Source organism: Petromyzon marinus, chromosome 3 (assembly GCF_048934315.1).
Source record: "Petromyzon marinus isolate PM22_M1 ecotype Great Lakes invasive population chromosome 3, UKy_Petmar_22M1.pri1.0, whole genome shotgun sequence".
Taxonomy (NCBI): domain Eukaryota; kingdom Metazoa; phylum Chordata; class Hyperoartia; order Petromyzontiformes; family Petromyzontidae; genus Petromyzon; species Petromyzon marinus.
The window spans coordinates 14,606,531-14,621,444 of record NC_133669.1 but is presented as its reverse complement, the minus strand read 5'-3'; the positions used below and the strand labels follow the sequence as shown (position 1 = coordinate 14,621,444).

The window sequence follows — 14,914 nt, the reverse complement described above, 5'->3', positions numbered from 1 at the left end:
AGAACAGCAAAAGGGACCTTTCTCACATTAAGTCACAGTACCAGCATTGCCTTATTTTCGGTACACATTTCACTGAAACAATTCTAAATTGAAAATTCTACGCTTCTATTGCCCAGTGACCCTACGCCAGGGAAATGCAGTGGGGGAGGCAATATCTAGGAAAGAGCTTTGGAGGGCACTAATGACCAAGACAAGCGAAGTGGTGGACAGGAAGCAGAATTGCTTTCTCACTCCATGACTCAGGGTCCCTGCAGGCCATTCTCCCTCCTCTTGCTGTTGAAGTTTGCACCGCATCGGTATGACGTGGAGTCGCAATCTTCCTAAGAATTCCAACAGCGTTCTGAGAGTAACACCGTGAGAAGGTGAATTTGTGCATATGTTTATTGAAGATTTAAAACAAGTGTTAAAAAAACATTGTAGCCAACACATGTCCGTGCAGTTTGTTAATTTTGTATATGGGGCCGTCCATAAATAACATCACGCGATTTTGGCCGATTTTTTACCCCCCCTCCCCCCCTCGTCACACGGCGTCACAAAAAGTCAAACCCCCCTAAAATCTGACGTCACAAAGCTCTGCCCCCCCCACCCAAAACCATATTTTCATTTTGAAAATAAAACATGCTTCAAATCACTATAAACTATTGTCATTGTAGTACGTATTTAATGTGGCGCAGCACTCTGTTGTAGGAGAAAAGACGTATTAAAAAGGAGGCGTTGGAAAGCTGAAATTAAGCATAAAATTCACTTTAAAATATTCAATGTCTAACTAAAACTGCAGATGTTCAGAATATTATATTGAAATTCTCTTATCATAAAATATTAAAAGTAATTATAACTATAAAAAAATACTTCAAACTTTGTAGTAGGAGACCCCCCTCTCTATTTAGGGCCTCGACACAGAGGCATTGGGTCTCTGTGTGTCTATGTTGTGTCTCTCTCTCCTTGTGTGTCTGTCTCCATGTCTGTGTTTTGTCTCTCTCAAATGTAGCTATACCTGATGACGGTTGCTTGTGTTGCAATCGAAACGTCGTACTCTATTATTTAATTTTTCTTTCTACGTGACTTTACCGAAAGAACCAAAGAGTACTTTGTAGTAGAATGAAGCAAAATGGAGAGGCTTTTCCCACCTGGTGACGGACGCTTGTGTCGCGCCCAAAACGTCGTGATTTATTTTATTTTCTACCTACGTGACTTTACCGAAAGAACCAAAGAGGATGGATTCCTGCAGTCACGAAAGCTTCAAATTAAGATGGAGAGTACAATAATAACAATCACATATTCATTCCACAGAATGAAAAGCCCTGGTAGAATCATTAAAATCAAAATGTTTAATAACAATCATTCAAAAAATTTACAAAATGTATGCTTCTCCATTCTCCCATGGAGAAGCAAAATGCTCCTTCATGGAATAAAAGGTGACCTTAGTAAATCTTACTAATCAAATAATTAATAATGAAAATGTATCAAAATTAGTGTTATAACAATTCTATTGTTTATATTTATTTAAAGTTGCGCATTTTGATGTGACGTCACATTTCTCAAACCCCCCCCCCTCGTCACAAATGTCTGACCCCCCTCCCCCCCCTAGTGTGTGACGTAATTTATGGACGGCCTCTATGCGTTACAGCCTCAGGGAGGGGATAACTTGTTTTGTTGGGCTGTTGCCAGAATTACTGGTTATTTAAAATGCTGTTTGTGCAATTATATAATTGCTATGCGCAAGGCCGAGGGCATGTGTTTTGTGATTGTGGTAGTTCAGAAGACAAATGGCTTTATTGCTTGATAGAGCTTTGGTTAGACAAGCACGTGCTGGGTTATGATAACTCAGCATTGAGGGCCTGTTACGGTGTTTTTTAGAGAACATCAGCTTCATTACCACTGCTGTAAAAATGACAATGCTTATTTGGCTGTGAAGGCTGAGGATAAGAACTTTGTTGTAAGAGGCTCCGGCTGGTATAAAAATGATTAAGAACGATAGTTACGGAGTATGAGGGAGCTGGTGTACTGTTTAAGTTATCTGGTAATTTAAAGTGTAAGATATGAATACAGCTTTATTAATGTGGCTGGCCACTGTCTTCGAATGAGTCGCTCATTAACAGTCAAATGTGCAGCGACTCAGTGAAGTTAATTATTGGCAACGAGGATTAAAGTAGGCTGGAGGGAAATAGAGTTCAGTGGTAATTCCCAGGATACTCGAGGTACGCATAGGAGCATTGGGGTGGAGAGTGGATGCCCTTTCGACAGACTGGAGGAGCCCCAAGGGCAACGTCCTCCAGTCCAAATCAGCTGGTCACTCGCAGCAGGGTACACCATCCTCGCGAACTAGATCATCCGAGGAAAGCTTGGGGACCAGCGAGTGTGGTACCAATACAGGTTCACAATTGTACAGTCAGTTAGGTAGTCACAATCACAGTGTGCCATGTCGGAAAAGACAAACATTGGGTTATAATCTCCAGCACCCAGTACCAGTCTGGACAGTAGCTTTGTGGGATCTACCACTAACTTCAAATAGTCTCTTCCAGGCCACCTTAAAATAAGTGGCAGCTTGTGATTTTAAGATGTTGAAAAGTGTAGATAACAGACCACTTGAATTAATACTTTTATTTATATTCTGAAAACTTCGCAGCTTGCCCAATCTTAACTGATGTATTTGCAATAAGTAATCCAGGCTTAAGTGTACTTCATTCAAGATTTATGTTTTATACACAATTTTATTGATGCTTTTACAGTTATTGTGGAATGATTTTTTATCCATGCATGGTATACCACTGCGTGCACAGGTTTTGCGCGGTGCGTATTGTGTGGTGTGTGATGCACTGTTTGCAAGGAAGTGCAGAGGAGTGTGGCACAGTGTGTGCACTCGGCGAGGTGGTGCCTGGTGCACACTAGGTGGCCTTGTTTGCAGTTTCTTGAGGCACCTCCTGGTGGGTCTGCAGGGCGAGCTGGATCCGAGCTCCATTCTCCGCGTCCAAACGTGCGAACATCTGTGCACACGTGCCACACCACATACCAGGTCGAACTACATCAGACCATGTGCCATACCACTTTATCATACCATACCACACACAACACACGTCATACCATACAAAGAGCCACAACACATATCATACCATACAAAGAGCCACATCACATACCATACCACATACCAAGTAAAATAACACCATACGACACACGTCGCACAAAATACAACACGGAACCACACAACATACCAAACCAAACTGATGACACTAAACCACATGTTAAACATGTATGAATGCTCCCATCCAGCAATTTGATAAATTGTCACGATGAAAAGTTTTTATTTAATTGGATAATCAATTATTTAATTTCCCGTTTTTTCAGTTTTGCTCGTTCTATTAGCCTAAGTGAAACATTAGCATATAATCATATTATACAGCCTTTTGACAATCAACTGCTAAATATAGGCCTCCACCATGACGTTCTCGTCACAGGGTTTTGTTTGACCATACACGCTGGTCAACGCAGGTTGATGAAGTGGGGGCCCAGGACTGGTTCAGATAAAATTTGCCACTCACATCTAGGGGTGGAGCCAGGATTTTGACTTTGGGGGGGCTGACTTCAATATTCTGAGATATCCAGTTCATGTTTTCCAATGGGCGCCACAAATGTATAAAACAAATTTTATTGGATTTGAACGCGGAGTTTATTAATAGGTCGGAGCCGCTGATGTGGCTAATAAGTTCGTTAGGTTCGAAAAGCTGCCGCTCAAGCAGCCTGCAGGGCAGCACAAGGTGGCAGCCTGCAGCATTTTGCAGCAGCCGGATATCCGGTTATCCCGATTACCGACTTTCCCAAAATTTCAGGGGGGGCAGAGCCCCCCCCCAGCCCCCCCTGTGACTCCGCCCCTGCTCACATTAGTTACTGATAAGAATTACAGCACAGTTCACTAAAAACTGCGCTACTATCATTATCATATAATATGCATAAATAGTCAAGTGTATTTGAGATATATCACTCACAGCATGTATTGTGAGAGTAAGAATCCATTTTAACGGATGAACGGATGCATAATTACAAATACTGTAGCATGCCACACGCTGTACCAAGTCACAACACCCCATATGCCACACCGCATATCATACCGAGCCATAGACCACTATAGCTGGTAATTTTGATGGTGCTGAAGGTGGTGGTGGTGATCGTGGTGGTGATCGTGGTGATTTTGATGCTGATTTTGATGATGGTGATGATCACGGTACTGATGGGGATGATACCGATGTTGATGGTACACAAATGTTGCTGTTGGTGATTGTGGTGGTGCTGATGTCATGGTGGTATTGGTATTGATTGTGTCACCTGTATGAGGTCAATCCCTTCTGGGTGGCTCAGTGTTGCCTCTTTGCTAAAGGGTGACTCTGGGTGGAGGAGGTGGAATATGGAGACCAGGTCTACTGCATCCTCCAGCCTGCCATAAAATCACCACCATAAACACCGACACAATCAACATCACAAACACCGACACAACCAACATCATTACCAACATCACTCCTGATATCAACACAATCACCATCACCAAAATGTATTATCAACACAACCATTATGCATGTGAACGGTAAGTTGTAAATCAGCCTCTTCGGAATGCAGTGTAAATGCATAGGTTTGTGTTTCCATACATATGATGTATGTATGTATAAGTATGTGCATCCAAATATGTGTGTATAAACTTGTGTATGTGTCTAATCCAAGTTGGATTCCCAACTACAGCTAATATCAATGGCGAGTGATATCGGAACGAGTTCTGGTCCTCTCAAACATCAACTCAACCTTAAATGAGTACCCGTCGTAGGTGTAAACATCATTTGGTACGCAGAGGGAGTTGGGTATTGGAGCTCGCCATTCAGCCCCCTCATGTTTGCAGGCCATCATAGGTGCTCACGAAAAGCACTTGCACCAAGAACCGCCGCAGGCTATGCAGGGGACCATTGTATTTGTATGTGTGTATGCGTGTATAGATTGCATGTGTATGTTGCACGCACCGGTCTCTCTGTATGAGGTCGATGAGTAGGCTGTCGATGCGCCGCGTCTTCAGTAGGAACCACACGAGACCAGGGTAGTGGCGCGTGCTGTGCAGGGTGTGCGTCGCATCGCGCTTGTACAGGTCCTCGTACACGTAGTCGTGCACCTATCACGACAGGCAGGCACCAACACAAAAACCTCCAATGTCCTGCGCACACAAGTGATGACATCATAACGGAAATGTCGGATGGATGCTTGTCTTCCTGAAATTTGCTTGGCTGGTATAGGTGGGAGCGATGATGTTTTCTCCGGCAAGAGCACACGTAAGTGCAAGTTACGAACTCACTACAACATCCCTAATTGTTTTGACTTACAATCCATTGTTTCTCACATTTAGGATCGTACTTACAACAAATCGTAAAATAATATTCTGTATTCTTGTCCTCAGGACTGGATGTTTGTATCATCAATCATTATCTGTCAGCTGCTTGATGTAGGCCTCCCCACATTGTTGCCATCCATCATTATTACCCCACAATGCCACAAGTCATCGCTATTTGGTGGATTAGGTCATCTCATTGCTTCATCTCTTCGGTGTCTTTCCCCTTCGGTGTGTTCCCAACTTTGGCTGCAATTCCATCACCAGTCTCATTAATAACCATCCATCATCCTTACTGGCCATATGTCCTGGTGAAGCCCACTTATGTTCTTTAACAGTCCATATGATGTCGCTATTTTGTGTTTCCTGATCTTTGCGTTACTCTTGCTCTCAGTGATATCAAACATACCACTCTCCATGCTTCTTTGTATATATTTTGGCTGTAGCTCAATTCCCCTTGACAGTGTCAATGTTTCCAATCTGGGCTGTAGTAGTTAAAATTCACTGATGAATAACACTAATATTTAGACATTGCCATGTTGCTTTTCATGATCAAGTTTAGTTTTCCAGAAGCACGGAATCCTGCTCCGGCTCACCAGTTTATTTAATAATTTTCTACCAATCTGCTTTCAATAATAGCTCTACGTATACATACTTTGCTGTGTTTTTAGATTTTAACAGCTGTCTCAACACTGAAAGAAGATATCAGAGAATGGATTCAAGCCCAGGCATTTGTTTCCTCTTATTGGAGCTACAAAGGAACTGTTCAGACGTTTTAATTTGGATCCCTAGGCCAGGGTTCCACTCTCTGGGTACTCACAGCGGCATGGTCTTATGCACGGAGCTAGAGCCTGTGAGATACTTTGTTCACGCCCTGTGGCTGGGAGCTCCTCACGCTTTCTCAGAGAGCTCAAAATGGACATGCCGTAGTGACTAATCCAATACCTTGGAGAGTTCACACCTCAGGACTGGGTGTCCCTCTCTCAGGGGTTTCCACTCTCAGGGGTTTCCACTCTCAGGGGTTTCCACTCTCAGGGGTCCCTTGCTAAGGGGGTCCTGCTCTCAGGGGGAAAATCCCCTTCTCTCAGGTGATCCCGTTCTCAGTGGTCCTTCGCTCGGGGGGTTAATTGCTCAGGGGTTCTTGTCTCAAGAGGATCATATTGGTGGCGTACCCGGATGTAGTCGTGGGAGTCAGGTTCGAATTGGAGGATGCACCAGTTGAGGATGTACTCATGTCGTTGTGCCGACAGCAAAGCCTAGGCATACACATACGTGCCCACACAAACACACACATTTATCACACGTATGCATATATACCGCATAAGCAAAGAACACAACACACATGCACCCCTAACACATCCATACAGTAAGTCCGAACACTTGTTATCACGTGCTCTTTAGAGTCCAGTCCGTCACAAATGCACACTGATCACAAGTAGTAAGTTCTTTAGATTACCACTGTTTAAATATTTTGCAAAAATGGTTGTCTCAAGGATGGATCAAGAACATCACACACAAATGCGTCCCGTGGCGGCAGGGGGCGCACTACGGGCCGCAGCTATTTTATTCGCAGCTGTGTTGTGCTGTGTAAACTGCGTTTTGGGTGGGTATGGGGGAGAAGTGGGTGGCAGGTGGGGGCCTCTTGGTGGCACTGTAGCATATGGGTGGGTGGCAGGAGGGGTGGATGTGAGGAGCAGTGGCACGGCGCTACAAACCCGGTGACCCGAGTTTGAGTCCCGCTCACGGCCAACACCAGTGACGATTATCTGAACCGGTCCTGGGCCTCCCCTAGGACAACTCGGACTCAAATGAGTACCTGGTGTGGTGTGTAAACATCACCACTAGTGAGACAAAGGTGGCCAGGCGAGGTGCTGGCCAACCACCCCTTGTGTGCTGTACTGGCCTTCATAGGTGCTCGCTAACAGCACTTGGCCCAACAGTCTGTTAAGGCTATATGGGGGATCTTTGGCTTGGGAGGCAGGGGGTGTGCATGTATAGAGACGTGGAGAGAGTAAAAGAGAGTGAAAGTCCTGTGTGACTGAGTGCAGAGAGTGTGTGTGAGAGTGATGATTTCAAATATGAGGCTGTAAGGAGGTGATATCATAGGCTATACAGGGGATCTTGCACTGTGGTTATTCATGTGCGGCAAGTGTTAAATTTGATGTTTTATTACTTTATTTTAAAATGATACAGTAATTGGTATTTCCCATGTAAAAACATTTTTTAAGTTGTTGACAGAAAATTTTGGGGCAGAAGCATATCTTAGCTTTTAACATGGGAGTCAATGGGAAAACGATGATCGTTTAACAAGTGTCCACGAACAGAGCAATTTTCGCAGAACGTATATCACTCGTTCAGCGAGACACGCCTGTACACATAAAGCACATATGGACAGCACCCACACTTGTAACACAACATACGCTTCAGTAAATACGTTGGACCCTTTCATTTACATAGCAAAGTAACATCCGTTGAAACTCCACTCTGATTTTATTTGATAATTTAAATGTCACTGCTTGGGGCGATTACCATTAGGTTTTCACCATGGTGAGAGAGTTTACTGGACTGAAGGAGCTTACCGTGAGGTTTTCTCCAGAGAAGACGGCGGGCGGTATGATTCGGCGCCCAGGCCTGGGAAAATAAACCTGGAGCATGCGGTCGCGCTCCTCCCATGATGCTTTGCGAAGCGTCCCATCAGGCTCCCGCACAACAATGAACCTTTCCTGTGACATGAACGTTAACACTATTAACACCACTGCAGACATCACTGTGGACATCATCACGTATATCACCACTATCACTGACATCAACACTGCCAACATCAATAAAAACGTCTCTTACTTTCACTATGGACAGCTTCCGCAACATATGCATCATTTAATCAAGATCCAGATTTGAATCCAGGATTTTAAAATGATTGCCATAGTGAAGATGAATGATCACCAATACTGACTGCCTTTAATAAAATGACAACCAGAAGTCTATCCCACATCAACATCATCATAATTGATGATGCAGTGGTTACGTCCCTTATAACAGATGTGAGTGCACCATGAGGGTAGTCAACCAATTAACATCAGCCTTTCCCCAAATTATAGAGCTCACAACGCACTAGTGTTATTGTCTGGCACCCTGAGGTAGATATTGGTTTAATAAACCAAATAAACACACAATCACATTCAACAACAGCAACCGCCGTTCGCCATTAAGTAGCAGTGACGTCAACACATCGCTTATGCCATGCTAGGCGCACATACAGGTACTCAAACAGGGATGCACACACCCCACGCAGCACACACCCTGTGGGGCACGCTGTACGAGATGTCGGTAAAGACGATGGGCGTTTCCTCAAGTCCATCGAGCATGGTGTCCTGAGAGAGGACGTCATTGATCGGGGTTCTCTCAGGCAGCATGGGGGGCGGCTTCAGGGCACGTTCGGCCTCAGAGTAGGCGTTGCGCATCACCTGAATGGGAACATGGGGGCCAGGGCGAGTACACAAGGGATACAAGAACATTGAGACACATAAACTCGAGGACATGAAAACACACGAGGTAACAGGTTAGGGAGATAATGCGAACAAGGTAGGCAAAGAAGATAGGGGGATATAGGAACACATGGGACATTATAAAGAACTATATAATTTGTACAGTTAGATGAACTCCACCGAAATTATGCGTAATACAAATATAGAGTACTTTGCCAATCCTTTACTGGATGAAGACCTCCTCACACCATGTCAGTTATAGAAGTTTTTGACCCTAATTCATGCTAGTGAGCAGCAGTTGGGGAAGGGGTCCCAAGCCTGGTTCAGATATCACTCACACTTCATATTAGCAGTGGCTGTGAATTTACTTGAGGTGAATGCGTTCATAGTGCAGTGCGCTACTCAACGCACAACTGCTCCCCCACTATCAATGCCATAAACAATATATTCTTAATTTTATACATAGGTTTTCACGACTAATATTATGTTTCATGATTAGTTACTTTTGGGTTAGGTCATGTGTATATAATGCCAATTTTCAGCTATAGCCACCACCACCCAAGACAATTTATTTGTTTTTTTTGCACTTTTTATTTTATTATTATTATATGCACGAGTCGATATTGTGAATACTTAAAGTGATTTGATGAATCGATTATATGTCTATTAAAAAAACAGTATATATCCACCTCAAACACAAACAGTAAACACGCTAGGTATGCCATCACAAGTGGATTCCATCAACTGATATAATTTTCTGCCATGTGAGTGGCATTGATACAGCACATGTACCAGGCGAGGTGCACTTTGAGATCACGCATGATGGTGAAGGCTGACGAGGAGACAGATCCAGGGTTGAGTGACTCCATCTCACGCATTCACAGAAAAGTGCACCTACGCAACGAGACTCTCATTTTTACGCATTCACACACCTCCTGGAGCTGTGCGTCGGTCATGAGCTTGTATTTGGGCGGCTTGAGCGCTTGCCGTCGCGGGCGGAACACCTTCTTGAGGTCGAGGCCGGTCATCCGACGCAGCAGAGACTGCACGCGCTCGTCGCCAAACTGCAAGGATGCTGCGCCTGTACACGAATGTGCACCGATGGGCACACGCAGTCACAAACAAGTACACGGGTACATCAATGCAAGCATACACGCACGCGTATAAACGCACGCAAGCGCACATATGCAACGATGCACAAAAACGTGGGTACGCGTACAAATGTCGGCAATCGCTACTTAGTGGCGGTGGTGTCAACTAGTGAGGTCAAATGAGGTGTCGCAGGCTCGCTGACAGGTCAACGAAACAAAAGCCAGAAAGCGATATTGGTTAGACTGAAATTACTGTACAGTACTTGCAGATACACCACTTGCATTCACATCAGCCTGGTGGCGCTGAACGTTATGTTCAGATACACACTTAACTTGCCAATGAACCCTCCTTAAAAAAGCGCCTCTCGCGACTCGGGCATTCCTCATCAGTCATCCCCAGAAGGCACGACTTTCAACCCACTGCGGGATGAAGGCCTCACCAAGGCTCTGCTGCATAACCAAATTCCAGCGTTCCTCTGTCGCCCCATCAAAACGAAACGGTCCCGGGCAGAGAGCGCGGCGCGCCGCCTTCAATCGCTTTCAATGTCGCGAGAACGCGAAGGCTGGAGAGCGCTACCCGCGTAAACAAACGCCGGTGGCGCCGCTGCGCCGTCACCCGTCTGGTCCCTGTGCCCCCGAAACCTCGCGTCCCCTCCACTCACCGGGGTCCCCGCTCATCCCCCGGGGTGTGGGGCCCGGGCGGCGGCGGCGCAGCTGCAGCAGCAGCGCCGGCAACGGAGCCGGGAGGCGAGACACGAGACCCAGGCTGCGCGCCGCCATTGCGGAGGTCACAGGAGACGCGACCCCGGAAACGGAAACTCAACAGGGGGGAGGGGGGTTAGTGTGGGGGGAGGGGGGGAGGTAGTGTGGGGGGAGGGGTAATGTGGGGGGAGGGGTCATGTGGGGGGAGGGGATAGTGTGGGGGCGAGGGGGGTAGTGTGGGGGGGAGGGGGCCAGGGAGGGGGGCAGTGTGGGGGGAGGGGGGTAGTGTCGTGGGGGAGGGGGGTAGTTGTGGGGGTAGTGTGGGGGGAAGGGGGGTAATGTGGGGGGAGGGGGATAGTGTGGGAGGGAGGGGGTAGTGTGGGGGGAAGGGGGGTAATGTGGGGGGAGGGGGATAGTGTGGGAGGGAGGGGGTAGTGTGGGGGAGAGGGGTAGTGTGGGGGGGAGGGGGTAGTGTGGGGGGAGGGGGGTAGTGTGGGGGGGAGGGGGTAGTGTGGGGGGCAGGGGGGTAGTGTGGGGGGAGGGGGGTAGTGTGGGGGGAGGGGGTAGTGTGGGGGGGGAGGGGGTAGTGTGGGGGGGGGTCGTGTGGGGGGCAGGGGGGTAGTGTGGCGGGAGGGGGTAGTGTGGGGGGGAGGGGGTTGTGTGGGGAGGGGGAGAGTGTGGGGGGGAGGGGGTTTGGGGGGGGGGCAGTGTGTGGTGGTGGGGGCGAGCTCATAATTTGTTGGGATTCAGTCTTAGTTTATTTGATGGGTGTTTATGTGCCTTATACTGGTAGGAACCTCCTGGTTACACCACCAGCCCACAGGGGATTATTGTGTCCGTCCGTCGTGCATCCAAAAATGGGAGGGGCTGGGTGGAGAGGGTGGGGAGGGGCTAGGTGGGGAGGGTGGGGCTGGGTGTGGAGGGGAGGGTGGGGAGGGGCTGGGTGGGGAGGGGAGGGTGGGGAGGGGCTGGGTGGGGAGGGGCTGGGTGGGGAGGTTGGGGCTGGGTGGGGGTTGGGAGGGGTGGGGCTGGGTGGGGAGGGGCTGGTCACCCCGTGGTGCTCTTATAAAACTCAACGTTTAACCTACTCACGCCAGCTTGTGCCCGCCCTCACAGTCGGGCATATTTGCGGAATACACCACGTGGTGCCGCCGTTGTTGACCCTGGCCATTGACCGAGCAACCCAACGTTCCTACCAGCTCCCTCCGCAGGAGAATGTGTTATGTATCGTACATGTTTTCTTATATGTTATGCAATTTTATGGTCTTCTGTCATAGTATTTTAGCGTTATTAGATTTTTATAGGGTTCTGTTTTATATATTTTTTGGCTCATGGATTGAGTTTTGTGCTTGTTTCTCTGTATTGGTTTCTCAGGGTCTCCGCTTTGTTTAATTGAGACTGTATTGGTTGCTTAAACACTGCATCTTAGATATCTGAGGGTGCCACGGTTTTCCTCCCACATCTAAACACTCATTAATTAGCCGATGACACATTCATAAACTAAACGCAACTAAACTCTATCTACCGCGTCATAAGTTAAATTTATTTGGCACACAAATCCCGTTTAGCCAGTTTCACGGCTATTTTACAAGCGAGATCCGTGGTGCGTGAGTACAGCAGTAACCAACACGTGAGGAATTGCACAACTAACGAGGTCTTTAGCGGCCGTGAACTAACAGGTCCCTGCAGGGTGGGCTGGTAGGAACATTGGAATTTTGCGCAATTGTATGACATTGTTATACTTCCAAATGTTGGGTGCAATAAGGCATATCAAGTCTCTGCGCTGTCTATTGCTGATTTTACACCCAACAGCACGAGATTTCACTTCGTTAAAGTATTGAAAGGGGACGGACGGACGGACACATTAATCTATTGCAGGCTGGTACACTCAGTTTACAACTTCGTTCCTACCAGTATAATTTGTGTTTGTACACCACTGCCAACGCAGCAGCAGCAGCAGCGGCAACAGCAAGTCTCTCGATGGGTTAGCCCCGCAATATTTACAGGAATTGATCCATCCTTAAACTCCAACGTGGTCCCTGAGATCTTCGGATCACCCTTTTCTAAGTACTCCGAGGAGTACGTCTAAGCACTACTGGGGTGATCGGGATTTGCCACTTAGCAGATCCCAAGCTTTAGAACGCTGTGCCTTTACTAAACAGGTCCCTGCAGGGTGGGCTGGTAGGACAAGTCTCTGCGCTGTCTATTGCTGATTTTACACCTAACAGCACGAGATTTCACTTCGTTAAAGTATTGAAAGGGGACGGACGGACACATTAATCTATTGCAGGCTGGTACACTCAGTTTACAACTTCGTTCCTACCAGTAAAACATCCTCATACAAAAAATAACTGCAAATGTAAAAATACACGAGAACAAGAAGCGGCAGAGAAAGCGAGTTACAGGTGCAAGTCGGCTCTATATTTTAGCCCATTTTTGTGTCCTGACATTTTGCATTGATTTTGTATGTTTCGTTTCAGATACAATCAGTTCGCCGTTACATTATATATATTTAAAAAAAATTAGTGTAATGACATCCCCCCACGGATCTGGCTGCCCTGGTCAGCCAGTCCGTCCTGTGAGGCAGCGAACGTCGTCCCCGCGTGCTTTGTAAACCGATCATCCATCATCACACAGAGTGGGGGGCCGTGTCACACACACACACGCGCGTGTCACACACACACACGCGCGTGTCACACACACACACGCGCGTGTCACACACACACACGCGCGTGTCACACACACACACGCGCGTGTCACACACACACACGCGCGTGTCACACACACACACGCGCGTGTCACACACACACACGCGCGTGTCACACACACACGCGCGTGTCACACACACACGCGCGTGTCACACACACACACGCACGTGTCACACACACACACGCACACGTGGACACGCGGGACAGCTGTGACTTGTTTATAGCGTGCAGGTGAGTCGACGTGCACGATTGCTTTACCTGTCTGTCCGTCTTTACGTTAGACACACACACACTTTCGCGCACCTATCGCAAACGCGTTGTTTTTGCGATGCTGAAAGTTGGAAAGTTGTGCAACAACAAGCACAATTAGCTCACGCACACCAACACCAACATACCTGTCAACCCATACGGTTTACCCCGTTATTCTTGTACAGGGAAATTTAGGTTTAGGGTCCAGACTGCGTACAGCCGTTTTAAAACGGACAAAAAAGTTAAAAAAATTCTCTCTAGTTGTTTGCGTGTTCTTCCTTGTGATGGGACTTTGTAGGGTGAACGTTGAGTTTTATAAGGACCGAGAAGATCTGAATTGGTCTCTAATAAAGTAGGCACTGATAAGGGGTTGACAGGTATGCACAACCCTCGTCAGTGTGTGTAACAATCGTTGAACGTTTTTTAACGCGTGGAAATTTCGCGAATAATAACCACGGTGGCCTTAAAAATGACAACCAGATATATTCGTAAAAGGCGACGTTTCTGGCAAGAGTCCTTCACAGCGCACACATTAACGTAAATCTTGTTTTGTAGGCAATGCCCTTTAGAATTGTATGCGCTGCCGAGAAGGACCGTTTCCCGAAACGTCGTCAATGACGTTCTCCTTTTTAAGGCCACGGTATTGTTGGACACGTGAGGGTTACCTGTGGGCACAGGTGGGGGGGTTACCTCGGTGTGTGTGTGTGTGCGCTCACGGACACGTGGGGGTTACCTGTGGGCACAGGTGAGGGGGGTTACCCTGGTGTGTGTGTGTGTACGCTCACGGACACGTGGGGGTTACCTGTGGGCACAGGTGGCGGGGGGTTACCCTGGTGTGTGTGTGCTTACGGACACGTGGGGGTTACCTGTGGGCACAGGTGGGGGGTTACCTCGGTGTGTGTGTGTGTGCTCACGGACACGTGGGGGTTACCTGTGGGCACAGGTGAGGGGGGTTACCCTGGTGTATGTGTACGCTCACGGACACGTGGGGGTTACCTGTGGGCACAGGTGGGAGGGTTACCTAGGTGTGTGTGTGCGCTCACGGACACATGGGGGAGCGGTAGTGTAGCGGTCAGCGCTACGAACCTGGCGAGCCGGGTTCGAAACCCGCTCACGGCCCACCACAACACCGGTGGTGACGATTACCTGAACCGGTCCCTGAGCCTCCCCTAGGTCGACTCAGCCTCAAATGAGTACCCGGTACGAAGTGGAAACATCGCCACCGGAGGGGGGGGAGGGAGACAAAGGCGGCCGGGCGTGGTGTTGGCCACCCTCGCTAACAGCACTTGCCCCCAACAGTCTGTTCAGACTACACGGGTGGTG

General features: G+C 47.8%; 1 protein-coding gene across 1 annotated transcript; it reads right to left on the bottom strand.

Moving 5' to 3' along the window:
* Positions 1-363: 363 nt before the first annotated feature.
* Positions 364-10,755, bottom strand: MRPS22 (mitochondrial ribosomal protein S22). Its single transcript, XM_032975220.2, has 8 exons — positions 10,595-10,755; positions 9,774-9,922; positions 8,656-8,820; positions 7,936-8,079; positions 6,529-6,612; positions 4,998-5,143; positions 4,318-4,426; positions 364-2,984 (listed from the first exon to the last, which is right to left on the bottom strand). The coding sequence occupies exons 1-8, from the start codon at positions 10,710-10,712 to the stop codon at positions 2,886-2,888; spliced, it is 1,014 nt and encodes a 337-aa protein (XP_032831111.2). The 5' UTR covers positions 10,713-10,755; the 3' UTR covers positions 364-2,885.
* Between the last annotated feature and the right edge of the window lie 4,159 nt (positions 10,756-14,914).

Bases quoted from the DNA above. Each gene is read 5' to 3' on its own strand.
- MRPS22 (XM_032975220.2), bottom strand. From the start codon at position 10,712: ATGGCGGCGCGCAGCCTGGGTCTCGTGTCTCGCCTCCCGGCTCCGTTG. The intron at 6,613-7,935 runs GTAAGCTCCTTC...GTGTATGCCTAG, and splicing joins TCTCTGGAGAAAACCTCACG to GCTTTGCTGTCGGCACAACG. The intron at 4,427-4,997 runs GTGCGTGCAACA...ATTTTATGGCAG, and splicing joins GACCTCATACAGAGAGACCG to GCTGGAGGATGCAGTAGACC.